The following is a 27,571-nucleotide window of genomic DNA, read 5'->3' as shown; positions in this document are numbered from 1 at the left end:
ACATGCCGCGGGGCAACTAAGCCGGTGCGCCACAACTAGAGTGCCCACATGCTGCAATGAAAGATCCCGCATGCCACAATGAAGATCCCACATGCTGCAGTGAAAGATCCCTCATGCTGCAATGAAGATCCCGCGTGCCGCAACTAAGACCTGACACAGCCAAATAAATAAATAAATATTTTAAAAAAGAGAATGCCTACACTTAGGCAGAATTTGGAAAAGAAAAAAAAAGAAACAGGACAGGCCCCTAAAATTCACCTGTGAGTTGGTTTTCAGCACCAGGGTGACATTTTCCTACAGACATCATGCTACACCTTGTAGCTGGGTCCTGGTCCCACCCGAGGCCGGCAGCCTCTAGAGCTCGTTCCCTCAGAGCGTAACCAGAGCACAGGATTGTCCCTGTGGTACGACAGGGACACAGCACTGTGTGGCCTCGGGGTCAGGGTCTCATCAGCAGGGCCAGAATTCACCAGGGACAGAGGGTCTACTTTCTGGCCCCACCTTCTGCTACTAGGCTCTGAGCCCCCCAAGTGTCAGAGCAAAAGGGCTGTGGGCTGCACAGGGGTAAGGACAGGACTTGAGAAAGCAGGCTGCAGGGAGTCCTGGGAAGACTGCCTCCAGGGCACTTGCCCAGCCACCCATCACCCCCAGCCAGGGAGCCTGGGGGACTGGCCAGCTCACTGACACCCCCAGAATTAAGCCTAGGGCTCTGCTGGCCAGAACCTGGAGCAAACACTGCTCCACTCCCAAACCCTGCCCTTCAAAGAGGAGCCTTCTCTCGGGCACCCTCAGGACGACAGGCTGCCCCACAGGTGCCAAACCCCAAAGGATTTCTCCAGGAACCATACCACACAGCTTCTGGGGTCAGAAGGGCTCCTGGCTGGGGGCCTGGATTCACATCAGCGGGCATTAACTGACCATTTGCAGCTGCTTCCCAGCTGAAGATTTCTTTTCCTTTTAATGGAAATATAGGATACACTTGATATAACATTTTTGACCAAAAGTAGAAAAACTCTGTGTGCATGTGTACATAGGCATAAAAGAGAGGCTGGACACTTATTGAAGATTAGCTATGTTAGATTATCTAATACAGTTTCTGAAAATTTTCATAACTAAATTTATTTTCTTTTAAACAAGTTGCTATTGGTTGAATGTTTGTGTGTCCCCAAAATCCATATGTTGAAACTTAATACCCAAAATGATGGTATTAGGAGGTAGGGCCTTTGGGAGGTGCTTAGATCATGAGGGTAGAGCCCTCATGAATGAGATTAGTGCCCTTATAAAAGAAACCCCACAGAGTGCCCTTGCCCCTTCCACTATGTGAGGACACAGCAAGAAGTCGACAGTCTGCAATGAAGAAGAGGGCCCTCACCAGTACCCGACCATGCTGGCACCCTGATCTTGGACTTCTAGCCTCCAGAACTATAAGAAATAAATGTCTGTTGTTTATTAGCTACCCAGTCTGTGATAGTTTTTAATAGCAGCCTGAACTACAAAGAAGTAAGTGAAATATATATAATTATATATATTAAAAAATTTCAACCTCACCATTCTTTTTTTCTATTATATTAAAAGGTTTAGATTATTAAGACCGCCAAAAATTATTTCCACACCAATATTTAATGCAGGAGTTGAAGCAAAATACATTGAATTTTAAAAATAAAACAAAACACCCCGCAAGCAACAATACCCCCCAAATACTTGTACTTCTCAGGCACTATTTTCCTCCAAGAGAAGTGAATATGAGTTCAAGACCCTGATTTCCTCCTACAGAGATTGAAGGGAGTATGGCTTCATTTTTCTGTGATGACCCATCCAGAGTTGAATTATTTCATCAAAAGAAGGATCATTCCCCTGATTAGAAAAACTTGAAGTACTCAGAACATGATAGGATGAATTTTCTAAAGGAAATAACCCCTCCTGGTATCTGAGGGCTCTTGATCACACACTCAGTTCTTCCAAAGTAAACATGTTGGCTATAAAAGTCAGTAAATAGACCTTCGGCAAGGCACATGTAACTTTTATAGCTCAAAATTTACAATCGATTCTTTTCTCGAGGCCTTCCTGATCTAAATTAATTTTTAATATACTGACCTAAGGTGCCCAGTTATTTCTAGATAAAACTGTCAGATAGCCCTCAACTTAAAAGTCTGCTGTGAGGTATAAGATGGGTAAAGCATTACATCGCCAGAAACCTACATGGATAGAGAAAAATTATACCCAGTGGCCTCATGTCATTGCGTGTAGAAAGGCTGATGGCTAAACATCCCTAAGGAGACTTGGGAATCCACCAGGGGGCTCACTCTGCTCTGTTCTTGGGCTATTTCACAGGTACCCGCTCTGCCCAAGACCACTGAACGTGAAGCAGGTGACACAACAGCAAACAGCACACCCCTAGAGAGAGATGAAGGCCACTCATGCACAGGGCACATATGATATTGAGAGAGAATAAGAAATACATATTTGGTCTTAGTCCCCGGTTCCTGACACAGAAGCTTCTAAGACTCTTGGAATCTCTGGAGTGATAACAGTGTCTTTTGTATGTTAATGAGATAACTGGTGGCTGGGGGACCCCTAGCTTCAGGACTGGGGCAGGGTTGGGAGGGGGGCTGGTCCCAGAAAGACAATGGCAGATTAGAGAATTGGGACTTTCAGCTCCAACCCCGACCTCTGGGGAGGAGAAAGGGTCTGGAGATTGAGTTCAATCACCAATGGCCAATGATTTAATCAATTATGCCTACATAATGAAACTGCAGTAAAAACCCTCAAACTACGGGGCTGGGGGAGCGTCCAGGCTGGTGAACGCATCCAGGGGCTGGAAGGGCGGTGCACCCAGAGAGGGCACGGAAGCTCCACACACCCCCATGCCCACACCTTGCTCTCTGCATCTCCTCCGTTGGGTTGTAACCTTATAACAAACTGGTAGTAGTAAATAAAGGGCCTTCCTGAATTTTGTGAGTCGTTCTAGCAAATTATCCAACCTGAGGAGGGGCTGTGGGAATCCTCCAACTACGTAGCAGGTCTTTCAGAAGAACAGGTGGCAACCTGGGACTTGTGACTGGCGTTTAAGGTGGGCGCAGTCTTGTGGGACTGAACCCTTACCCTCTGGGGTCTGCTGTAACTCCAGGCAGTTAGGGTCAGAATTGAATTGAACTGTAGGACACCCAGCTGGTGTCCAGCCGGTTGGAAAATTGGTTGTTGCGAGGGGAAAATAATAAAACAAACCCACACACATTTGGTGTCCTAAGAGTTACGAGTAAAGAACAGTTCAGAGTACGTGAAGCTCGTAGTCACAGAATAAGTTCTTTGATTAGAAGAGACTGTCAGATTTTTACTTTCTGAGATTAATAAAATGAGTCGTGCAGTTTCCAGCCACTAAGTTTTGGGGTGGTTTCTCACACAGCAGCAGCAACCAGAACGGGTCCTGGCACCTGGAAGTGGGAGCTACTGAAATACAAGCCGAAGTCAGCTCCTCCCCTGGAACACTTGCCTTGTCCTTGGCCCGCCTGTATTGGCTCCTGACATGAAATGTTTATTTTGCTTCTGGAGGGAAATTTTCTATTGTCCAGTGTGCTTCTCAATGTAGGAAGAGTGGGCAGCCGAGCTCAGCAAGTCCCAGGGCAGGATGTACAGCGAGAAAGAGGACACAGCCCAGAGGGGCCACGATGCCGGCCGTCTGTGTGCGGCCAGCCCCGCCCACTTAGCAAGTGGCAACACCTACGCAGGAACAGGAGCCCCAGTGGCATCCTAAGGAATCTGCTTTGGATTTTGTAGTTACGGGATTTATTCGTCCAGAAACACATACACACCTTCTCTGCTTTAAAACACCACGTGGTGCGCTTTGGTTTTGTTTTAGGAATGGGGTGAGGGTTGTTTGCTGGTTTCCTGCGCTCCACCTGGAGAATGTCCTTTAGCTTTGCTGGGGCAGAAGGTCAGGTATCAGACCGGGATCCCTGCTGCGTGTCACCGGCCCAGATGCGCGTCTGGGGCCGGGGCCACCGCCTCGGGCTCCGTGTTCTCACTACCTGTGGGATCTGCCCCTCCTCCGCTTCCTGTGCCCATCCTTAGTCTCCTACAGTTCCCCGTCGGCTCTGAGAAGTCACCTCTTTATGTCTTTCAGAAATAAGCCCGGTCATGTTCTATTTTTAGTGGCTCTTAAATGATCTGCCAAAAAAAAAAAAAAGTGCCCGTAAGAAGTCACACCCTGGACCCTCACCCAGGGAGACGGTTGCGGGCTGGGGACGGGGGAGCCGCTGGCCGGAGGTCGGGGTCATGTCGCTCGGGCCCCGCGCACAGTGGACCTGGATTGTCACACCCAGAGGCACGTGGAAATCCAGGTAGCACCGCCCCGTGCGGGAGAGAAGTCGGCTCCGAAGCCGCAGATGTGGAATCTTAGCGGCCCCAGTCCAGGCCCCGCCAACCCAGAAGTGTCCCCAGCCTCACCCACCGGAGAGAGCGAGGGGCCTGGGAGCAAGGACACCCGGACGGATGGCCTCCCTGTGCCAGCCCTTGGCCTTGAGCGTTGGGCCAGACCCTGTCCGGGCAGGCGAGCCTGTCCCCAGTCCCGGGTGGCTGGGCGAGCCCGGGCTGTGAGCAGAAAGCAAGCGAGCGGTGGTCTCTGACTCGGGGGCCTGTGATTCGTCCCCTCCCGACGCCTGACCTTGTGTGTTTTGCTCTGTAGTTCTTCCCGTATGGAGACGCCTCCAAGTTCGCCCAGCACGCCTTCCGGACCTTCGACAAGAACGGGGACGGCACCATCGACTTCCGAGAGTTCATCTGCGCGCTCTCCATCACCTCCAGGGGCAGCTTTGAGCAGAAGCTGAACTGGGCCTTCAACATGTACGACCTGGATGGCGACGGCAAGATCACCCGCGTGGAGATGCTGGAGATCATTGAGGTGGGGCGGCGGCCCCTGGGGTGCGGTCAGGACCGGGGCTGCTGTGGGCACGGCAGGCCGACCCCTGGGAAGAGGTTCCCTGGGGCGCAGGCCTACGGCAGCTCCCTTCACCCCCCAGCCAGGAGCCCTGCCGGGCCTTGACTTCTCCGTCCCTGCTCCCTTGCTCCGTCGAGGCGCTGGGAGATGTCACAGGTCCAAGCTGCTGGGCCCTGGCTGTCAATCGCCATTTCAGCCAGCCATGCTCACAGTGTGACATCTCCCATAAACGTGAGCCTAGCGGGTGCAAAGGATGGTATCAGGACTCAGTTTCTCCAGCCCGTGTGTTAGCTCTGCCCTTCTGGACGCTGCCCTCTGACTCAGACCAGCTCCCTCCACTGTCCATTCCTCCAATGGCACAAGATCCTGCCCGCGGCCCCCAGGTTCCCATCATTCCATGGGAAGAGGCATCTTTCTCAGCTGCCTGTGCAGACATCCCAGGACCCCCTGCCCACTGCTCTGACCTTAACCTTCCACACTCCTCCCTACACACCACGTTCGAGATGCCTGGGCTTTCCTGGTCTTCCCGGAACATGCAGCCTCACGTGAGGGCCTTGATGTCCTCTCTCTCTGCCCAGGGCCCTTCCCCGGGCCCCTCACTCCACTCAGGGCTGTGCCCTCATCTCACCTCCCGGCAGGCCTTCCTCCCTGCGTTCCCCTCCCCAAAGAGTGCCCATGCCCCACCCCAGGGCCATCTAACCTCTTACCAACATGATTTTTTGTCACAGCGTTTATCACTGCCCCAAATAACCTCATATGGTAGAACGCAAGCGCTGTAAAGAGAGTACTCTGCTCGCTCACTGCTGTATCCCTAGAACCAGAACATTCCTGGAGCCTGGCGGGCACCCAATTACTGATGAATGAATCAGTGCCTTTTCACTGACTGACTGTCTTAGCATGTGTGTCCACCTCTGCACCGACCAGTGTGACCCAAGGTGGGAAAGGCACCACTTGCCACAGGCCAGAGCCAAGTGTCCCATCCTGGAGCTGGGGTGAGGCCCCGTCTAGATCACGGAGCTGAGATTCAGGGAGGGTGGATCCCCAAGTGAAAACTGGGGGCTGATGGGAAGAAACAGTAGCCAAAGCCCAAGTGACAAAATCCCCAGATGCCCACCATGCTACGCTCACTCTCCTCCCCTGGGGCGGCTCCCCAGTGCAGTTCGCTCCTCCTGCGGCCTCGGGAGCCCTGCCTGCCACTTACCCACCCTCCCTTGGCACCTTCAGTCCCTTTTCTCCCTTTGGTACCCACTTACCTTCCCAAGTAAATTGGAAAACCCAACAGCAGCAAGGGTCAGGCCTGGCGTTGCTGCTTTCCTGGCTATAGGGCTTTGAGGACACCAGAGCCTCAGTGTCTTGGTGAAAAAATAAAGGTAATAAAACCTACCCCCCAAGTCTGTGGTAACGATTAAGCACATGGCACGCTTCCTCTCATGTAGGAAATGCTCAGTAACCGGCAGTTAGCTCTCGAGGCTCTGTCTCCCTTGGAAATACCATCCGCCTCAACTCTCAGCTTCTTTCCTTCTAATCAGCCGTGTCACCTTCATGTTCCCTCTGCATGTGGCTTCCCTTCTCCACCTCTGGTATTTTCACCAACTTCTGGCCCTTTGCACCTGCGCCCTGGCACCCTTTCTGGCCTCTAGGTTCCTTTTTGCTGAGCTACCTTTCCAGAACCAAGGTAACAATAACTGATACAGTCTTTACAGCATCTCTGTGCTCCAGGAGCTGCTCATTCATTCGATCAAAAGGCTTTACAGAGCAGTTCCCCTGTGCCAGGCACAGGCACACAGGTCTCTGACAGCTGGCCCAGCCAGCATCTGTTTGCTTGCATGTCTGCTCCGGCCTCACTGTCCATCCGGGGCCCCTCACTCTTGCACACGCACAGCTGGCCATGCTTTTCCCCTGGAATGTCCTTCAGGGCTCTGGGCCCATCCAAATCCTCTCACACTTCAAGGTCTAGGTTATCTTGCCACGTCCAAGAAGGCTTCTTGGCCCACTTCACCCCAGAGTTGCCCACCACCCTCTAGGCTCCTGTAGCCTGTAGTCAGCTTTTCTGCAGGCGCCAACCTCCTGCAAGGTGGAGGGGAGACAGACGTGAAGAGACACAAGTGCCCACCCTGGAGGAGCTCACTGACCCGAGGGCCTGCATCCACACAAGTGATCAGGCAATGACAGCAGAGTGAGGCAGGTGCTGTGACGGGGGAGGGTCAGTGCGAGGAGAGACCAGCAAGGGCCACGTAACCCCAATGAAGGACAGTGCATCTGCCCTGAAGTGTTGGGCACAGGCCTAATGAGTCCACAAGTTTTGGTTGAATAAGAGAGTACTTGAGACAGTTATTTCTTCCTGGGAAAGCACCTGTGATAACATATCTTTTTTTCAGAGAAGACAGTGCTATATATTTCGTTGCATGCCGGAGTGCCCCATGAAGCATATGTGCCTACAGGGATTCCTTACATTTGTCAGGGAACACGTTCATGCTTAGTTCTGAGCCTGACATGCCCTTGGCCTAGGTTGGTGAGAAGTGTGAGTCTGCGACTGGAACGTCATTTCCTGGTTGTCATGTTCATGATCCCAATTGCAGGGCTGCATCTTGGATACGGTTAATGAGACCTGGCCATGTTCAGAGTTGTGAGATGCGGTCCAGGGTGGACTTTTTGGGTTTACATTTCTTTCTGCCGTGTCTTCATCAATGGTGCATTTGTCGTGCTAACAGCCTTTCTACCCATTGCTCCTTTAAGCCCTTTTCATTTCACCCTTCGGAGGACAGAGTGAGAGTAGCAGCTTGCATGTGTGGATGACCCATCTGTCTCTTTTTTAAAGTCCAGGCATGTCTGCTTTTCCCTCACATACCACTCAGCCTTCTAGGTTAATCAGGACCCCCTCTACCAATTGTCCCTCAAATGAAATGTCAATAGTCTGATTCTTTTTTTTTTTTTCTTTTGGTTGCACCATGCTGCATGCGGGATCTTAGTTCCCCAACCAGGGATCAAACCCATGCCCCCTGCATTGGGAGCACAGAGTCTTAACCATTGGACCACCAGGGAAGTCCCAACAGTCTGCTTCTTTTAAAGTCAAATGTCCTAGATTTTTTTCTACCATAAATCAACACACTCTAGTTACAAAAATGAGCAAACAAAATCTATTTTATCTCAATAGACATTTTACTTGTTCAATGAAACTCTTGTTATGGTTTACTCTAATTGGCATTCTTTAAAACTTTATTGAGTTATAATTAACAGGCCATAACTTCACCCATTTTAGCTTTACAATTCAATGATTTTTAGTAAACTTACCGAAGTATGCAGCTATCACCGTAATCCAATTTTAGAATATTTTAATTCAACCAATAAGGTCCCTCATGCCTGTTGGTACCCCCAGACTCTGGAAACTACCCTTCTACTTTGTCTCTATGGATTTGTCTTTCTGGACATTTCATATAAATGGAATCGTAGAATATACGTTTGGCCTTTTATATCTGGCTTTTTTTTTTTTTGAGGTTTATCTATGTTATAGCATGTATCAGTATTTCATTCCTTTTTGTTGCTAAAATAGTATTCAGTTGTACAGATACGTCATATTTTGTTTATCTGTTTACCAGTTGATGAGCATTTGTGCTGTTTTCACTTTGGGGCCATTATTTAAAAAGCTGCTATGAATATTCCCCTGCAGGTCTTTGTGTAGATGAGCATTTATTTTTTTAAGGCACTTTCCTAAGAAAGAAACTCATTTCTACATTTAATTCCCATTTGGAGAATTAATTATGCACGATTAATTGAACTGGAAAATGGAATCTTCCTACTCTGTTCTTTGACTTATGAACAGAGTCCCTGATTCACAGATCCCCCTAAACTAACTTCTTTCAGGGCTAAATTTTAGTGGTCCACCTTGCTTGCTTTCTTAACAGATTGTAAATTGGGACCACACTTCACCTTTTCCTAAATCTCCAAGGAGTAGAGCTTGTTGCCTCTCATCTGACCTCAAACTCAGAATGTTTAAAACTGAACTCATCATTTTCCTTCCTGAACCTGTTCCTAATCCGTTATTCTTGATCTCACCACTACTCTTCCTAATCACTTCCTCCAGTCAGAAACCTGGGAATCACATGAAATTCTTCTCTATCCAATTGGTCATGAGACTCACACAGGCTTGATTACACCACTATCTTACATTAAACCATTTAAGGAGTCCTTTGAAGTCAATTTAAATTCTTTACCCTATCATAGGAGAACTTTACGGTCTGTTTCCTGTTTTCCCAAGGCTATCTACAAAATGGTGGGCACCGTGATCATGATGAAAATGAATGAGGATGGCCTCACGCCTGAGCAGCGAGTAGACAAGATTTTCAGCAAGATGGATAAGAACAAAGACGACCAGATCACACTGGATGAATTCAAAGAAGCTGCAAAGAGCGACCCTTCCATCGTATTACTTCTGCAGTGCGACATTCAGAAATGAGCAGAGGTCAACGCTATGGACTGCACAAAAGTCTCAATGTTCCATTCAGTCTGCAGCTATTAACACACACACACATACACACACACACACACACACACACATACACACACACACATACACACACACACACACACACACAAATATTGCTTGGACTACCTATAAATGGACTTGCTTCTTGTGTTTGAAACACTTGTGTGCATGAGAATGTCATTTGCTAATGAATTTTAAAAGCATATATTATAAAACAAACAACCTGCCACAATGTGATATGTGTGATATCATTTCATTAAAAAAAAAAAACCTTCCTCCTCCAAAGCCTGGGCAGAAATGTGCTGCAAAGAGTTATATGATTTCTTGTTCATGTTTTGCTAATGCTCGTGTCTCCTTGATTACATAATGTTAGTAGCACTGAAACCCTCATGGTAATGTAACTGAATTATAAGCTGTGTCACCATTCTCCTGTAAAATAGTACTGGACAGACACCCAGAGGGGCCCTTGACTCCTCTGTGTGGTCCACACACAAGAGCTTGTATTATCAGTGAATATAAATGTACGAAATTTGCATGCCTTTTAGGTTTGCCTTAATTCTTACCTCATTTGCATCCTATGAATCTGGAAAGAGCTGTGTTGGAATTAATGCAGTATAAAACTTAAAAACACTGCTAAATGACTCATTAATTAAATATATCTATCTATATATACATATACTCAAAGATATTATTTATTGAAAGTAAAAAAAAAAGATGTATGTGTATTGATTTTGCTTGAATTTTCAAAGGCTTCCAAAGAGGTGGCAATAGATGTCCCAAATAAATTTATAACATTTGACTTTTTCCCTCAGTTCTTATCTCAGAATTTTAAGTTTGAAACAGGTGTTCATAATTGTCAAGGGTCCATGGCAACAACTTACTAAATTTACCTTTGAACACACAACTTGGGAATTCAAAGAATTAGTGACAACCAAAGGGAAAAAAGCAACTTCCCAATGCTTCATCCTGGCCCTCAAAAGAGGGACAATTAATATGGCGTGTAAAGTTTAAATAAAACATAAAACTTGCTCATTCTCATCTGACAATACACGTCTTCTCAGTGTGACTGTGGTGCTAGCCACGCACTATGTTTTACACAACTATGTGGAGGACACACTTCGCTGGCTGAGAAACGTCCTCCAAAAAGCTGTCTTTCCAAATCAAAAGTGTACTCGTTGTTTTAACGGTGGAACAAAATCCTGACTGTTTTAAGCTTGAGGAAGGAAGGCAGAGAGATTCCATCAAGAACTCTAAAGGCGGGCCTGCATTTTCAGAACAATCCTGAATGAGACCGTTTCTTTCTACAGTGCTGTCCAGTAGAACTTTCTAGAATGATGGAAACATCTGTACCTACACTGGCTACATGTGACCTTTGAGCACTTCCAGTTCAGCTAGTGTGACTGAGGGACTGCATTTTTCATTTCATTTTAAATTTAATTTGCCACGTGTAGCCAGTAGTTATTGTATCAGACAGTACAGTGCTAACTTATTCACTTTTTATGGAGCGCCTTTTTTTCTAAATACTCCTCCTTTGTCTGTCTTAGGATCATTAAATGAGACCACAGAGCAGGGCCTGATGATTCCATTCATCCATTCAGCAAGAAACTGGGAGCGAGCAAACCTCCCCACAAACATTCAGGGCAACGACGGTACCCGAAACCCCGACAGAAACAAACTTCTGCCCCCAGAGAGAACAGTCCTAAGTGCTAATAGGATGTCCTGGTGCCCTTAACCCCTGTGCTTGGTGAGTCCAAAGGAGAGATGTTCTGTGCCTCCCAATATGCTCTCCTCTGACTGAGGGCGGGGTGGGGTGAGGAGCCGGGGAGACTCCTTGGAAAGGCACTTGGTTAAGTCAAGCTCCAGGCAATGAATTCATAGCAAATTTTCACTGATCACCCTCTATGCACCCAACACCATTTGTATGGGAGGAGACAGACAATAAACAATAAACACACACACACACAAATGTCTAATTGTAAGAACTATGAAGAAAAGCACAGCAAATAAAGAAGGAGGGAGAGTGATGGGATGCAGCAGTGGCTATTTCCTATAGGCTGGTTGGGTGACACTAATGGAAGACCCAAGTGAAGGAAGTGAGCCACGTGGGTACTTGGGGCACTCATGAAAAACAAACCCTGCAGCAGACTCACTGGTAAATAAATAAATAAAATGTAGAAATTGGGCCAGCAAACAAACATCTTGTTTTGTGCTTGTTTTAGCCCTCTCTGCTCTGCTAGTGTCGACTGGGGCAGGGTCCTGACAGCGGTCCAGCGGTATTGGTTAGAATAAGTGTACATATGCCCTCTGACCCAGCATTTCCACTCCTGGGTGTGTTGCCCCAAGAAGCTCTCACAGGAGGATGTATGGGGACTTGTCCCAGGATGTCCGTGACAATTCTGTTTCTGGGGTGGGGCCTGGAGGCAACCTAGTGGTTCACGACTAGAGGACTAGGTAAGACATGGTGCAAGCACCCTGCGGCATACCAGGCTTCAGCTGGAAACTGATGGACACACAGCAACAAGCACATGTTTTTACAAGGCTGAAAGGGAAAAAAGAAACAATAAAATCTATTGCACCGTATAATACATATAAATGAAAAAGACATTCTCGCAAAAGTACACAAAAGGCACATAAAATAAAAGCAAATATCACACTGGAATTGTTTCCAGGGTGTGCATCGCAACATCTTATCCCCAAAATGTGATGGCTTAAAACAGAAGCAATCATTTTATTATTCCTCATGGCTTCTGTGGGTCGGGAATTTGAGAAGGTTCACCTGGATGATTCTAGCTGGGGGTGTCTCGTGCAGTTGCAGTCACATGGAAGCTTGAGGTGCAACAGGTGCCTGGAGCAGCTGGGAGTTGAGAGGGCATCTCTCTTCTTCCAGCCTCAGGGCTTTTCCACATGGGCTAGTTTGTTCTTCCTCACAGCATGGAGGTCTCAGAGCAGTCATACTACTTGCCTGATGGTTCAGGTCTCCAGCACAAGTATTCCTGCGAAGAAACTGGAAGTTTCATATTCTTTCCTGACCTAGCCTCAATAGTCATGAAGTAACACTTGTCCAGCATTCTATTGGTTACAACAAAGTCACAAACCTATTCATAGTCAAGAAGGAAATTAAACTCTATGTCTTGATAGGTTACAACAAGTTTCTAGAAGAACAGGAGAGATGTTGTTTCCACCCTCTCTGGAAAACGATCAACCACAGTCTGCCCCGTAGCCACAATTCACATCTCTTCCACATACGAAATGCACTCACCTGCTCCCAGGCAACCACAAAAGTCTTACCCCATTATGACTTCAGGGTCAGGCTGGAGGCCCCAAATCTCATCATCTACAGGCTCCTCAGATGTGGTTCATCAGGTACAGCACACTGAGTACCATTCTTTTTGATCCAAAGGCCTGTGAACCCAATGGATAATTATTGCTCCTTTTCCCCCTTACACAACATAGAATGTTGGGACAGGTGAAGTATAACTGCAATAGAGACACACTTTCAAAAAAGGGGAAACTGGAAAGCTCACAGCAGTCTCTGGTCCATAGCAATTCTGAAATCCAGCCACGTACACCTTGTAAGTTCCTTGATGAGGACTGAGTCCTATTTTCTGCAGATTGTTCTCCATGGCTTTTGGCTCTGCATTTTGTGTTCTTGTTCCTACCCTCTGAGTTAGCCTTCCTTTTTTATTAAAAAAAAAAAAAAAGTAGTCTGTTTATAGCTGAGTAGTTTTCTCTGCCTACTGCTTGCCCATAAAAGTTCAGGAGTATAATACCTTCTTTTCATTTTTGTACTGTCTCTTTCAGTCTAAGCTGATACAATTCTTTAAAAAAAAAAAAAAAAACTCTTAAGGGTTTTTTATGTATCAATTTATAAAATCCACTCCATTAGAAGGGGCTCACTGTGTGATTACTAAGGAACAACACCCCTTATATTCTTAGAAGCCTCTTCTTTAATGGAGAGGAGCTGAAAGTCACGCCCTTAGAAAAAGGCCCTTTCACACTCGCAGCTCGGCAAGGATGAACCGAGGCTGGGAAGCCCAGCCCAGGAAGCCTGTCCCCCACATCCCACCAATGACCCCCCCAGCCACACTGGCCTCCTCACACGCATGGGGCCCTGTCTCGGCAGGTGTCCTTGTCACACGGCCCATGGGCCTTCGTCTGCAGCCCCTGTATCCACTTGCCCCCCAGGGAGGCAGCCATGAGGGAGCAGGCCAGCTGTCACTGCCTTAGCCCAGCCAAGGGGAGTCCAGCGATTGACGTGGCTGATTGGCAGTGGGGTGGGCACTCCCAGTGCCCCCCGGCTGTGGGTGGAGCCCCCTCCATGGCCCCGTGATGACACCTTCCCCTTGCTCTGCGTAACGATGACAGATGTGGTTCTAAGATTGGCTGCTGGCCCCTGCCCACCACGTGCGGGCCCTGAGTGGATTACCTCTGTTTGGCCTGGAGGTCGCACAGGGACGTCCCTGTTCTCTCTGATGGCGGCCTTCATTCCTCCTGGTAATCCAGTCCTGCTCCATTTCCTTCTAGATTTCTAACCTCATTAACTCTTTCATATCACAGCCACTTTCCTTTCTCAACACAATTAAAGCCAGTCCTGCCCCCCCACCCACCAAAAAAAGAAAAAGGCCCTTTTTCTGTCTGAAAAGGTCTAAAAGCACTGCCTTAGATCTTTCTGAGGTCCTAAGCAAGGGTCTTACAGTTCTACCCTGGATTTAATTTTGCACTGAAGCCACTCTATAGTTTAAAAATCAGCTGTCGTCTGGAAGAGTGTGGGAATACAACATGGCTCCTTATATGTAACTGCTTGCTCTTTAGTTCATCTCTCCCCTCTCACATTTTGTCATAGGCAGCAAGAAGCCAGGAGGTACTTTTCACATTCTACCTGCACATGTCTTCAGCTAGATCACCAGTTTATTAGGTACATTTCCTACTTTCAATGTTACTGTGGCATCAGTGATGCCAACTTTCCACCGCTACGTAACAAGGGTCCCCTTTGCTCCTGCTTCCGATGGCATTTTCCTTACTTTCTTTTAGCTGCCACCAAGAGCATCCTTGAAAGTCTTAAGTTTCTGCTAACACTCTCCCCAAGGCCCTTTAGGCTTCCAGTAGCATCTTCCTCAAGGCCCTTTGGATTCATGCGTTTGTGACTCTAACCCTCCTCAAGGTCCTTCCAGCCAGTGCCACATGGTTTATATTTATTTTTGTTTGGGTACTCTTTTTTTCAGATACCTAAATCTGTTTGTTACTAATGCTATGTGACAAATCACCCCAAAATTTAATGGCTTGAAGTAATAATTATTGTATTATCTCTCATGGTTGTTTGGCCCAGGATGTCAGGAAGGACTCTGTTGGGCAGTTCTGGCTTGGGAGGTCTATTGCGGTTGTAGTGAGATGGGGGACTTGGGAGTTGGAGCACCTGACGGTGGCGGGGCACCTCTCTTCATGTAGTCCCAGGGCTTCTCCGTGGGGTTTCCCCACACAGGCTAGTCTAGTTCAGGCTTCCTCATGGTGTGGCAGCCTCAGGGAAGTCAGACTGCTTCCATGGTGGCACAGGGATCCAGCATGAGTGTTCTAGAGACCAGGGTGGGACTTCCGCTTCTCTTCATTGCCTTTTCTGACTTAGCCTTGGAAGTTACACATTTCTGCTGTCATTCTAATGGTTATAAGTGAGATACAAATCTGTCTAGTTTAAGAAGGGAATTAGACTCTGCAAGGCAAGGTTTTGGAAGGACACAGAAGGGATCTCTTGTTGTGGTCATCTTCAGAAAATACAATCTGCGTCAGGGAATGAAGACAGGAGGTGAAAGGAAATAAGTACGGCATGGACCAGAGATGAAGGTGAGCCATGAACTGAAGGGTGTGGTGTTTTTTTGTATTTTTTTCACACACTCACACATACTGTATTTTATGTTTACAAGAGATAAACAGACTAACACCAAGCATTGTAAATGGATGACCACAACAAAAGCAACAATGATTGCAATTACCAAACACGAAACACACTCATACTGTCATATGACATATGTCATATTACTGTCAGTCCAGTAATCCTCCACTGTAACAGCTTCTTTACTTTGCAGTGAACATTGATTTGTATATTTTTTGCCTCTGAGTCCTTGTGGGATTTTTTTTTTTTTATTCAAACAGAAAGTCACAAAAATTATAATCATCCTCATCGGTTCACTCAGTCCCATGTAATTAATTTTTTTTTCATCTTGATCTTTTGTTAGCACTTTTATGAGTTCATCAGTTTTTCATTAGAGTTCTGAAAATGCTTATTCATTCAGTTCAGCAGTACAGTCAGTTACCAGAAACCTGTACTTGTCAGAGTCATTTCCATGAATTCCTTGAAGATAAAACCCTTTTATAGGAACATTTTTGCAAAAGCATCAGAGTACACCCAGAACTGTCTGTAAATGACAAAAGACTTAAAAATGACCATGGTTAAAGATCTGATGAAAGTTCATAATAATGCAATTGACAAGGAAATTCAGTCATGTCTGAGATATACATTTTAAAGTAATAACTAGAATTATGACTTATAACATTATACCAGAACATATAAGATGTTTAGAAATTTCATGTAATGTCTGAAACATTTATATTAACATATTTCCATACAAATAACCCAAAGAAAGTTTAGTATTAGTTGTTTTGTTTGTTTGAAGGGTGTGTTTAACACAACTTCTGTAACTGAGTTCCGTTTAAACACACACACACGCCCCTCAGCAACGGGCATCCTCAGGAACCTCAGGGTCCCTCCCAGCCTGTGGTCCCTTCAGAAAGGACCAGCTGTGGGCATCCTCTCATCATTCAAGTGGGCCTGGGTTCTATCAGTTCCAGCTTATACTCAGCTACTCTTTTGGTTACCATGTTAATTGGCTCTTTAACTCCTGCTGCTGTTCTGAAAGGAAAATGCCCCCAAATGTCTTACTTTTATTCTAGCCTGAACTCTTTCTACGTTTAGAAGACCTAAGTTTCCATATTTCCTCTTTTTTATTTCTTAAATAACTCTAAATTGTTTTTAAAAGGGAATCATATTGCTTTAAGGCTTCCTTTTCCCTGTAGTTCCCTCATTCAGGATCACAGTCTCTAGATGAATAACATGAACCACTTTCTTAAAGAGGCCAGATGCTGATTTCCTCCACACCGCTGGAAACCATGTCAGGAGGTAAAACACACGCTTAAATAGACTTCTTCAGAGAGCCTTACTGCACCAGCTGTGTAGGGGTTTAGTGAGAAAATGACAGTCAATTAGAGCTTCTAAATAAAATGACACACTGTTCCCTTAGGTCCTTTTGTGTAAGCAATTCTGTTTCCCATATATTTTGGGCATGCAATTTGGGTTCTTCCCAGCGTTTTGCAGGCGAAATGTAGATCTCGAGACTCTTACCTTATGTTATTATTTCCCAAGTTCTTACATTTACCAACGTAAAGTTACCCATCAAATACCCGATTAACTAAATGGTTGTCTCAAACGCTGCCTGCTCTGATCAGAGCTGCCATACGTCTCCCCACCAGCCATCCATCGCTCTCCTCCACAGCCGCCCCAGCTCTCCACAGCCGCATCTTCCCTAGCTCTGTGAATGACACCACCACTCGTGCGGTTTTGTAGGCCCCAGACCCCAGGCCAATGATCTTTGATTCCTCTCACAACTCTACAGTACAGCTGACCCTTGAACAGTACAGATTCAAACTGTACGGGCGGATTTTTTTCAATAGTAAATATTACAGTGCTACCCCATCCACAGATGCGCAAGGGAGACAGGAGGAACCGCGTATATGGAGGGCCAACCATAAATTAAACTCGGATTTTTGACTGCCCCTAACCCCTGTGTTGTTCAAGGGTCAACTGTATTCTCATCAGCAAGTCTCACTGCCTCTGGACTTCGAATCTGAACACTTCTCTCTCGACCACTCTGGTCCAAGTCCCCATGACCTCTGACCTGGATCACTGCAAAAGCCTCCAGATTGCTTTGCTCTTTCCACTTCTGCCCAACTCTAATCCTAACCTATTCACACAGCAGCCAGAGGGATTCTTTGAAAATGCTTACCAGACCAGGTCTGAAAACCTGCCTAGGATCTGAAACCATCTTACTTCTTTGCCTCTGAACCTCATTCCCTATGCTAAGCTCTGGTCTTGAGATTTTTGGACATGAAGTTCATTCTCACCTTAAGGTCTTTGCACTCACTTCTTCTGCCTGGAACCGTCAACCCTACATCTTTCCATGGCTCTTCTATCGCTTGTGTCAGGCCTCTGCTCAAACAGTACCTTCTGCAAAGTCTTTCCTTAATACTTCATCCAAAATACCACTCCCTTCCACTCTCAACTCCTTATCCTGCTTTATTATTATTCACAGCAATTACCATAATCTGATATAATACATGGTATTATGTTTCTCTAACTAGACTTTAAGCTCCATGAGGGCAGATTTCGTATTACAGTCGGATTCCCAGTGCTTAAAATAGTCCCTAGCACATGGCAGAAACTTACTCATGTTAATGAATTAATCTCTGTATCCTTAAACTGAAGAAAACTTAGGCAGCAAAAGGCCCCTTAAGCTTGATGATTAGTGAGTATTCTCAGGCTGCTTCAGTACCTATGGATTCTATCCAGATGTCAGAGCCAAAATGAAATAGGCTAGGTATCAATATTATATAAAATTAAGAAAATTTCATTTGCTGACTCAAAGAAACAACTAATTTATATTCACTCTTTAAAGAACAAAACTCTTCAAAGATACATCAAAAAATATTTTGATATACCTTCAAGTCCACAGGCATTTAGTTCAAGTTATGAAATATCAATAACTGTTTAAACTTTTAGAACTCTAGGTTTCAAACCAATTCTTCTGAAAATCTGAGTTATGCAAAGTATAGGCCTCTAAGCAGATGAATAAACAAGTCAAAAATCTAACCAGGAAATTATTGACTCAGGACATAATTTGTACTAATTTTTACCACGTCTAATTCGCATTCAGGGAAAACTTCTAAGCAGACACTCTTGATCACCTGGTTTTCACCATAGTCAGCAACAATTCTGATCCAGTTTGTGAGTCCCAGGCAACAGTTTCTTATGCAGAATTGAAGCATTTCGGTCTCCATATACAAACAGCCCAGACACTTTGAAGACATGCAAAAAGGCACCAGGGAGTGAGAGGAAGGGAGGAGGGAAAATTTGGAAAATATTTCAGAAGAATGCAGTGCCTGAATCTGTAGTGTTGATGATCAGTATGAGTAACAATATTCCTTAAATGTTGGTTTATTAAAACTAATCACATTTGTCATTTTTAAGAACGATTTTCATCATGTCTAACCCAAAGTTATGAGAAGGTAGGATTTAAAAGTCCAAAGCAGCATTTCTTCTTTGTTTCCCAGGACTTCACGACTCAGTTCAGTCACACCTGCCCTGCTGATAAAACCAGGGGTAGAAGAGTCATCTCTATGAAGTATTCAAGTCACTATTCATGAAGAGGCTTGATTCTGTCACTTATAATATCTTCCCCAATTCACAAAAGGATGACTTTAACTACAGATAAATTTAAAGTTTTATTTTTAGAAGTTACACATATTTCAAAAAAGCAATTTCTTTTTATTCCAATTAATATTACCATTAATTAGAATATTAATTGAAAATATTTTCACTTATGATAGTTGAAACCAAAACTTTGTGAGGCCAAAGCAATGAATAATCTTCAACTCAACAAGAGATGCCTGGATACCTGAGCAGTCTACTTCCCATTCTGTATTAAGAAGCACAACATTAAAAAACTATCACAAAAATTCAGACACTGAAATTGTTTAGCGAATAAAAGTTTATGCATTTGGTATATTCTACTTCATTTTTTTTTTATTTGAAAAAGCACATGTATGTTAAAATAGTTTTGATACAAATGAATTATAAATGTACCTTTAAAAAAAATCAGACTTTGTATTGTTAGTGGAGGATGTTTAAAACATGCGGCACACGTTTTCTCTTTCTGTAAATTCTTAAGATTAGAAAAGCACAGTTTCTGGACTTCTCATTTACCAATGGATCTCAACTTAAGACTAAATTAGACTCTCTCCCCTCACCACAAACAAAATCCAGTTTTTCTCAGTAACTACAGAAGTGTCGCTGCTTTTAAAATAACTGTCTTTTTCTTAAAATACTTCCTTTCAATTTCACAAATATTTATTGCTAGCAATATAGGGAATTCTTCTTGTTGGATATCCACGTCTTTTTAAAAAGGTTAGCACTGATCCTAGTATCAAACATAGAGAATGCAAGGAGTTCTACTCATGTTTTCTTTAAAAAACAAGGTTCATAAATACCATTGCTTACAACAGGCTATATTTTATCATTCTAAGAAGCACACTTTTTAACAACTCTAAAATCAGGGTGTGCCTTGTAACTGACATCAGCTCCCTATCAGCAGCTGGGCCTTTGGCTCCCAGCTGCTTCTCTGCTCCAGGGGGAGCTGTCCTCTGCCCCAATTTCCCCAGCCCTCTCCTCAGCCTGGTCTGCACAGTGCCTCTGGCCTGTGTCCTCGCTCAGCTGAGCCAGAGCTTGAGACGCTTTGGACTGCAAACTGCGGGACTTTAAAGCAAGCAAGCAATCACGCTGCAGGTCAGGGTGCACCAGTGGGTCATAACCCAGTTCCGACACAGGCTGGACACTTAGGGTGGATGATGGTTAAGGGACTCAGAGAAAGACACCGTGTCAGGATTGGCAGTGCTTTAGTAAAGCTCCGAGAACGTGCCTTAATAGAGAGCATCTTAAATGTGATGAAACACAATAATTAAAACTACCGTCCAAATCTGCAATTGTATCTCTAGGGTTAAAAATGACCTCTGCAGAGATTGTGACCAAAGTTCCTACAGTTCTGTGTAGGTCCCTCCTCATTAATAAGCACAAAACAGACAATGAATCTACTGTAAACTGGTCCCTGTTCACAGCCCGTCTGGGCGCTGCCCCACCCCCTGCAGTGAGAATAATGTAATATTCTGGAAAAGCAAAACTAAATATAACTGGGTGATCAAATGTTTATTTTAATTCTTACAAAATACTATAGAAATGAACCCAAACTAAACAGATATGTACATGTACATATGTACAAAATTTTAAACTTCTGAAAAAGAATCTATAAAAGTAGATGGTTAAAATAACAAACAAAAAGATCTAAAACCAGTACTATGAAGTTGATTTTCTCAAAGCAAAGTAATTATAATTTTAAATTGCGGGCTGTGGCCGGTCTTCTAGGCTTATTGTGTCAGATACATGAGTGAGTCCTTCACCGCAGAATGTCTTCAGTTTCATTTTATTTCCCATAGTCCCGGGCGTCTCCCCTTACACGTCTTTCAACATGAGGGTGTGGCACAGTCAGCCACAGTAAATCAACCCCGGTCTTCTTCTTCTCCTTGAGACACAGGTCGGAAAGGCAACGTAGTTTGTCCTCTTTCAGGATCAGACATTCGAAGAATTCTAATCAGTTTACTTGCTGGAAGTGAACTAGAGGAAGCAAAATTAATTATTCCAATTTCCAAGAAAATTTTTTCATAAAAAAAGAAAAATTCTAATACTACCTCATGAAAATATATGTCTAAATGGCTGCTAATGGGGGGATATGTCTAATATCTGGAATTCTAGGAGAAATATAATTTGCAATAGGGAAATAAATTTTCATTTTTAAAAATTAACTTCCTGCTAAATGCCATGGGTTTTCAGTTTGGAGGAAAAGGAAAATGAAGGAGATTTATGTATCAACTATCTCTCTTATTCTTCTTGTCTAGTCAGGAAGGAGTCACCTGAATATTTCCAGTCATAAACTTGAGTCCCCATACGATCGAGTGACCACTTTAGAGAAAGAATATCAACTTTTAAGTGACACAGAGCCTGACACTATGGAGGTACCTAATAAATGCTGATTGACCGCAGAGCAGCGTTCTCCATTTAGGAAGACTGCTACTTGTAAGTCACCAGGAAGAGAATCAAGACTAGGAAATTCATGAATTGCTTCTTCAGTCTAAGCAGAATTACTAAAATTACTTTATACTAGTTGGGTCATGATAACCACAGAAGAGCAGATTCAAAACAGAAATATTAACAAGTCAATAATCATATTCAATTAAATTGCGTCTGTTAATGGGAGATAACACAAACAAAATTTTAAATATCTAATACGGGAAAACTACATTCGATCTCTGGAACTAGTTTAGGGGTTAATTTTTCTTTTGACTGGTCATTTATGCATTTGCATTTTAAAATTAAGAATATAAAAGATTTCTCACCCCCTTTTATAAACTTGATATATATATAATTCATAGAAGAGTTTTAAAAAGTTACCTCATGCTTTGAGGGGTAAGCAGGATAAACTGTCTGAAGCGCTGGGAATCTGCCATCTTGAGTATCATGTCCATCGCGATTCTCCGGTTAACCATATCCTGGAGAACAGAGGCAGAAGTCAGAGTTGCTGCTGGGTCAATCATGTTCCTGTGAAAGCAGCATTCTGCTGGTTGTTACGAACCCCTGGATTTTTACCCAAGGATCATCCATTACCTTATCTATGATGCCAAGCAATTCATACATACTGTGAAAGATAGTATCTAAAATTATTAGGGGAAAGTAACTGAGTAACATGTATCTTCCAGGAATTTCTATAGTCAAAGTATATAGCCCCTTGCCTCAAATATACTTAACAATTAAAATAATCGGAAAATAGTCAAAAGATACAACTAGATGTTGCAGAGTGAATCTAATTTCTACAGTAATATTTAATTACTCAGGAGAACAGTATCAAAGGTGACCAGATTCAAACTTACTAAGTCTCTCAAGTTTTCCCTCAGTGATTAAGGTGTTCTAAAAACTCTGTCCCCATCACCTTCTACAATTTGTACAATGTGAATCAATTTGAATTTACAGACTAATTTCTCAGTTGAATCTTTAAAATAAGTTAAACAGCACATCCGTGTATAGGGAAAAAATGCTTGGTTAAAACAGGTTTTGACTACAGGAATTAAACTGTGTGCTTACATTTTCTGAGTTAAATAACAGAAAAAACAAAAATCAAAGTACCTCTCTCCTCCCTTGAAGACTCCTGAAATTTGAAAACACAGACAAATGAAACCGCATGTGGCCGTACCGTACGGCGTGGCGGTTTAGAACCTGGGCTCTGGAGACAGACAGGGGCCCTGCGTCCCAGCTACACTGCTCAGTGGCTCTTATTCTATAAATTCTTCCATCAGGCATATCCCTAAAGTAATCTAACTTAACGTTAACAGAAGTGACCAGAGCTTGCCCAAACTGAAAACTGTCCTTTCAAAACAACGCCTTGGGGAAGCCCATCATTTAATAAAGAAGCTGCCAATGCACCAAGAAATATTTATTCATTTCCACTGGATTGGTTCTCAGAACTTGGGTACATTTTTCTGAATAATTTCAATGAGGCAAAATGTCATTCTGACTAAGAACCTGTAAGTTTCTGAAAGAGAAAGAAATTGTTCAGAATTATATCTGACTTATAAGATGGGTGATAAGTCTACATAATAGCATTTTGGACAGAAATATTATATGGAAAGAGCAATCATCTATGATTTGTGAATCAGCTGTGAAGCCAAATCTCAGAGGAATTTCTAACTAATCTTCAGCAGTGACAGCATAGGAAAAAAAAAAACCACTGAAGGATTATATAGCACTTACAAATATGAATTCTGATTCGTAAATAAGCATTTTCTAAATCCTAATTATGGGCTAGGCATTAGGAGTTAGAAATATGATTAAGAAAGAGTTGATAACTTCAAAATTGAAAATTTGGTGGGTGATTCAGACATGAAAATAGGGGATTGCAATAGAATGAAAAATATATAAATATAATATATATAATAATAAAATGTGTATAATATATAATATTAGATACTATAAAATATAAAAATAATATAATTGCATGAGTTGATGTCAGGTGGTGCTGAGGAAGCTCTGAGAAGCCCCTAATCCTGCCTGGCAGGGTGGTGGCCATGGAGGCTACATGAAGGGGACAGCCGAACCGAGTGCTGAAAGATGAGTCGGAGTGTGACATACAACGAAGAAGAGCACAACGGGCAGAGGCGCAGTGTCTGGAAAATCACAAACAGCTTAGTCCAGTTGAAAAAGTCAGGGGATGCTACATCATGAAGGGTTTCAAAGTCACTCTTCAGAATTAAACCAAAGATTTTCAAGCAAGTGAGTGACCACAATTAGATTTATTTTAGAAATATAAACCTGGCAAGACAGTGAAGGAGGAACTGAGAAGGGGCAGGACTGAAGTCTGAGAGTCTGGACAGGAAACGATGACAACAAGCAAGGGGTGAGGACACGAGAGGCAACAGGAAGAGCAGGGGGCGGGGCCCAGGGAGATACTTTTGAGAGGAAGAGACAGAGGTCAGACTTAATGTGTAACAAGGAAAGAAGAATCACAGATAAATCACTGGTTTTGCAGTTAGGTGTTGGGTTGGAAATGGCAATTTGCAACTAATCAAGGAAAATAATTCAGGAAAAGAAAGGCCTGGAGTAGAAAAATTCAGACTCAGACATGCTGAGTTTGAGATGTGGGTTGTTCACTAGATGAGGTCTCACAGGTAGTCGAGCACACGGGTCCAGAGAACAAGAGAGATGTCAGAACGAAATGCTTAGCTTTGGGAGGGATCCAAACGTAGACAGCAGGCTGTGGGACTGTGTGTGTCTGTGTGTGTGTGGGCCGGGGGTAGGTAGAACGTGATATCCAGGAAAATTAACACCACTATGAAAAACAAAGAAGACCTCAAACATTGAAGGGCACCTGAATTAGGGGAGGCAGACTGGCACACTGAGAACAAAGAGGAGGTAAGAAGACACAGTTTAAGAGATGGAAGGTCAGTCTGTGGTGCCATATACTTCACCGAATTAAAGTTCTTATGATTTTTGCTAAACAAGTTTTGCTGGAGTACTGTAGTCGAAACCCAGGTTACAGTGGATTTAGTGAAGAAGGAGGCAAGAAGCAGTAAAGAGAATGATTAACAGCTGATTTGGGAGGCCCTACTATGTGCCTGCACCACAGTGAGCACATTACAGACAGGACCTCACTGGAGCCTCGCTCTAACCCTACGAGGTAGGAAAGGTTAATCATCTTATTTTATAGCTGAAGAAACTGAGGCCCAAAGAGGATAGATATCTTGTCCAAAGTCAGCTGGGTGACTGGTGACAGAGGTGGGTCTCAATCTTCAGTTTTTTAACTTCGAAGTCCAGTGTTCTTGCTCCCTCATGTTACACACACTGCTGTTTTGAAAAGCGTGGCTGTGCAGGAAGGGAGAGAACAGTGGCGAGAGTCAGTGAAAGCAAGCATGGGGAACTGCTTATAATTACGTGTAAAAACGGAAGATGGAGGCGAACTGGGGAAAAGGCTGCAAATCCAGGACAGGGTCTCTGCCAGTGTGGTATGTTAGCAAGGGACAGAACTGGAATTCTTTGGTTCTTCTCTATCACTTATCACAGACTAAACTTTCAGAGCAGGATCTTTTCTGTTATGGGTGAAACTAAAGAATGAATTGCTTCCTTTCAAAATATACATTTCAAACAAACAAAAAATTAGAGAATTTAAAAGTCAACACTACCATGTAGACATCAAACTCATCCAGGCATCTGAAAGGAGATTCAGCAATGGACCACAGAGAAAGAATGAAGCAAACTGTAGAAAAAGAACGTTCACCGCCAGATAAGGCTCTCATGTCATTGAAAGCGGCTTTGTTTCCCTCTCCAGGCTGAACCTTGAATGAGTTGACAAAAAACAAAGTATAGGAAAAAAACAGATTAATTTCTTTACAAAAAAGATTGGCTACCATTAGAAAGGATGAATTTATAGTAAAAAAAAATCACTTAGTGACTTGGAAATGACATCTATTCAAAATATTTTAGAGTGAAACAGTGAGCTGTGTAACGGTGGTTTCTGTTTTATTGTGAGAGAATCAAACTGAAAACATTTTCTCACCATAACCAGATCTAACATACCAAAGTCCAAAGGCTTAATAATAAAAGTACCAACGTTAGTCCAATTTCATTTTTTGCATGTAGATATCCAGTTTTCCCAACACGATTTATCAGAGACTATCCTTTCCCCATTGTATATTCTTGGCTCCTTTGTCAAATATTAGTTGGCCACATATGCCTGGGTTTATTTCTGGGCTCTCTATTCTGTCCCACTGTAGACCAATTGTGTCTATTTTTATGCCAATAGCATACTGTTTTGATTGCTATAGCTTTGCAACATAGCTTCAAATCAGGAAATGTGATGCCTCCAGCTTGTTCTTTTTTCTCAAGATTGCTTTAGCTATTAGGGGTCTTTTGTGGTTCCATACAAATTTTAGGATTGTTTTTTCTTTTTGTGAACAATGCCTTTGGAATCTCAATAGGGATTGCACTGAATCTATAGATAGCTTTGGATAGTATGGACATTTTAACAATATTAATTCTTCTGATTCATGTACAAGGGTTATCTTTCCATTTATTTGTGTCTTCTTCAATTTCTTTCATCAATGTCTTAATAGTTTTCAGTGTATAGATCTTTCACTTCCTTGGTTAAATTTCCTAAGTATTTTATTGTTTTTGATGCTATTGTAAATGGGATCGTTTTCTTTATTTCTTTTTCTCAAACATTTTAAGTGCAAAGTTAATCTTTTGTTACTTGAATTCTAGTGACATCTAGTGGTTAAACTGCGTTCAAAGTAATTACCGAATGTCACAAGGACACAGGACCAACTTAAAGAGGCTCACACTGGTCAAAGAATAACAGCAGCAATCAATTGAAATACATAACTCTCTTTTAAAAATTTCTCTTAGTAAGTGTTCATGGGAACAATATAAAAGTAATTAGTGAGATAACATTTTCATATAATTTCCTAAGAAGACAGTATAAGTAACATTTGAAGGAACTCGATTTCATTTTAAGAGAATTCCAGATATACATATATGCACTCAAGGTGAAAAAACAGAGCACCAACCAGTTTTATCATATGTGTTTTAACAGATATACAGCTTCACGTATTTTCCAAAACACTATTTGAAAAATTATTTGGTTCTCAAGTGAGCATTCACTTATATTTTAATCTTCTAAGGGTTATAAAAATTCTGAATTTAAACATACACTGAAATTTTATATTTATCATCTGAAGTCTGAATTCTCTATGAAAATCCAAACACAAAAGCAACATAAGCAGTAAAAAGCCAAACAAAACCAACCAAACACACGCACGCACACACACACACACACACACACACACACACACACACACACCCCAAAAGAAAAGTAAGAACTAAGTAACAGGATGCAGTCTTTTGCTCCCAAACTGCATCTTGTATCATTCTAATGAATGAAGCCCCAGATAAATTACGGAGATCTAAATTTTATCCCTGGCCTATTAGTAAACCTATCATGGGACTTCTGCCTCAGTTTTCTTATTTGTAAAATGAAGACTAGAAAACTTGAAGATTCTTAAAGCAATAATATTCTGTTGAATAACAGCAATGATAGTGTCAGAAAATCTAGTTTCAGTTGTCTTGAACAGTTATGGCTCTGGGGATAAATTATCCAAACACCTAATATTTTCTTCTTTTTTTTCACTTTTACTAGAGTATAATTCGTATACAGTAAAGAACACAAAGCTTAAGTGTTTAGCTCAAATAATTCTGACATATACGTACACATATACACACACACCCGGGTAACCACTACTCAGATCAAGACAGGACATTTCTAGCATCTCAGCAGATTCCCTGTGTCCTCTCCCGTCAACTACCAGCCCCTAAAAGGTAACCACTATTTTGACTTTAATTACTGTAGATAAGTTTTACTGGTTTTTGAAGAGTTCTGAAAAGTGGAATTGCTTTAATAGACCCTGCAAGACAGGTTTCTAACTTAGTTCTACCAAATTATACTCCCACTAGCAAGGTGTAAGCGTTCTAAGTCCACAACCTCACCCACACAAGGTATTGTTCATTTTAGTCACAATAACAGGAGTGGGATAGTAACTTACTATGGTATAAACTTGTATTTCTCTGATGACTAGCGATACTGAGCACTTTTTCATGTGCTTATTCACCACTTGGCGAATTAATGACTTTTAACCATTTTTAAATGTCTTGTCATTCTTTTTCTCAATTATTATTATTCTTA

The 27,571-nt window shown here is 43.1% G+C and overlaps 2 protein-coding genes across 2 annotated transcripts in view; one reads left to right on the top strand and one right to left on the bottom strand.

Moving 5' to 3' along the window:
• The window catches only part of VSNL1 (visinin like 1), a 61,892-nt gene extending 52,363 nt beyond the window's left edge, over positions 1-9,529 (top strand). Inside the window, exons 2-3 of the mRNA XM_059943113.1 lie at positions 4,682-4,897; positions 9,189-9,529. Of these exons, the coding sequence (XP_059799096.1) occupies positions 4,682-4,897; positions 9,189-9,386 (414 nt within the window). The 3' untranslated portion in view covers positions 9,387-9,529. The remainder of the gene's footprint in view (positions 1-4,681; positions 4,898-9,188) is intronic.
• A 9,455-nt stretch (positions 9,530-18,984) lies between these two features.
• SMC6 (structural maintenance of chromosomes 6) overlaps positions 18,985-27,571 on the bottom strand; it is a 78,316-nt gene continuing 69,729 nt past the window's right edge. The window contains exons 25-27 of the mRNA XM_059942172.1: positions 25,017-25,169; positions 21,739-21,836; positions 18,985-20,904 (exon numbers count right to left, since the gene is read on the bottom strand). Coding sequence (XP_059798155.1) covers positions 20,790-20,904; positions 21,739-21,836; positions 25,017-25,169 — 366 coding nt within the window. The 3' untranslated portion in view covers positions 18,985-20,789. The remainder of the gene's footprint in view (positions 20,905-21,738; positions 21,837-25,016; positions 25,170-27,571) is intronic.

This window comes from Balaenoptera ricei, chromosome 13, assembly GCF_028023285.1.
Source record: "Balaenoptera ricei isolate mBalRic1 chromosome 13, mBalRic1.hap2, whole genome shotgun sequence".
In the NCBI taxonomy this organism is placed as follows: domain Eukaryota; kingdom Metazoa; phylum Chordata; class Mammalia; order Artiodactyla; family Balaenopteridae; genus Balaenoptera; species Balaenoptera ricei.
Note: the sequence above shows the minus strand (reverse complement) of the source record. Positions and strands in the feature narration are given on the sequence as shown.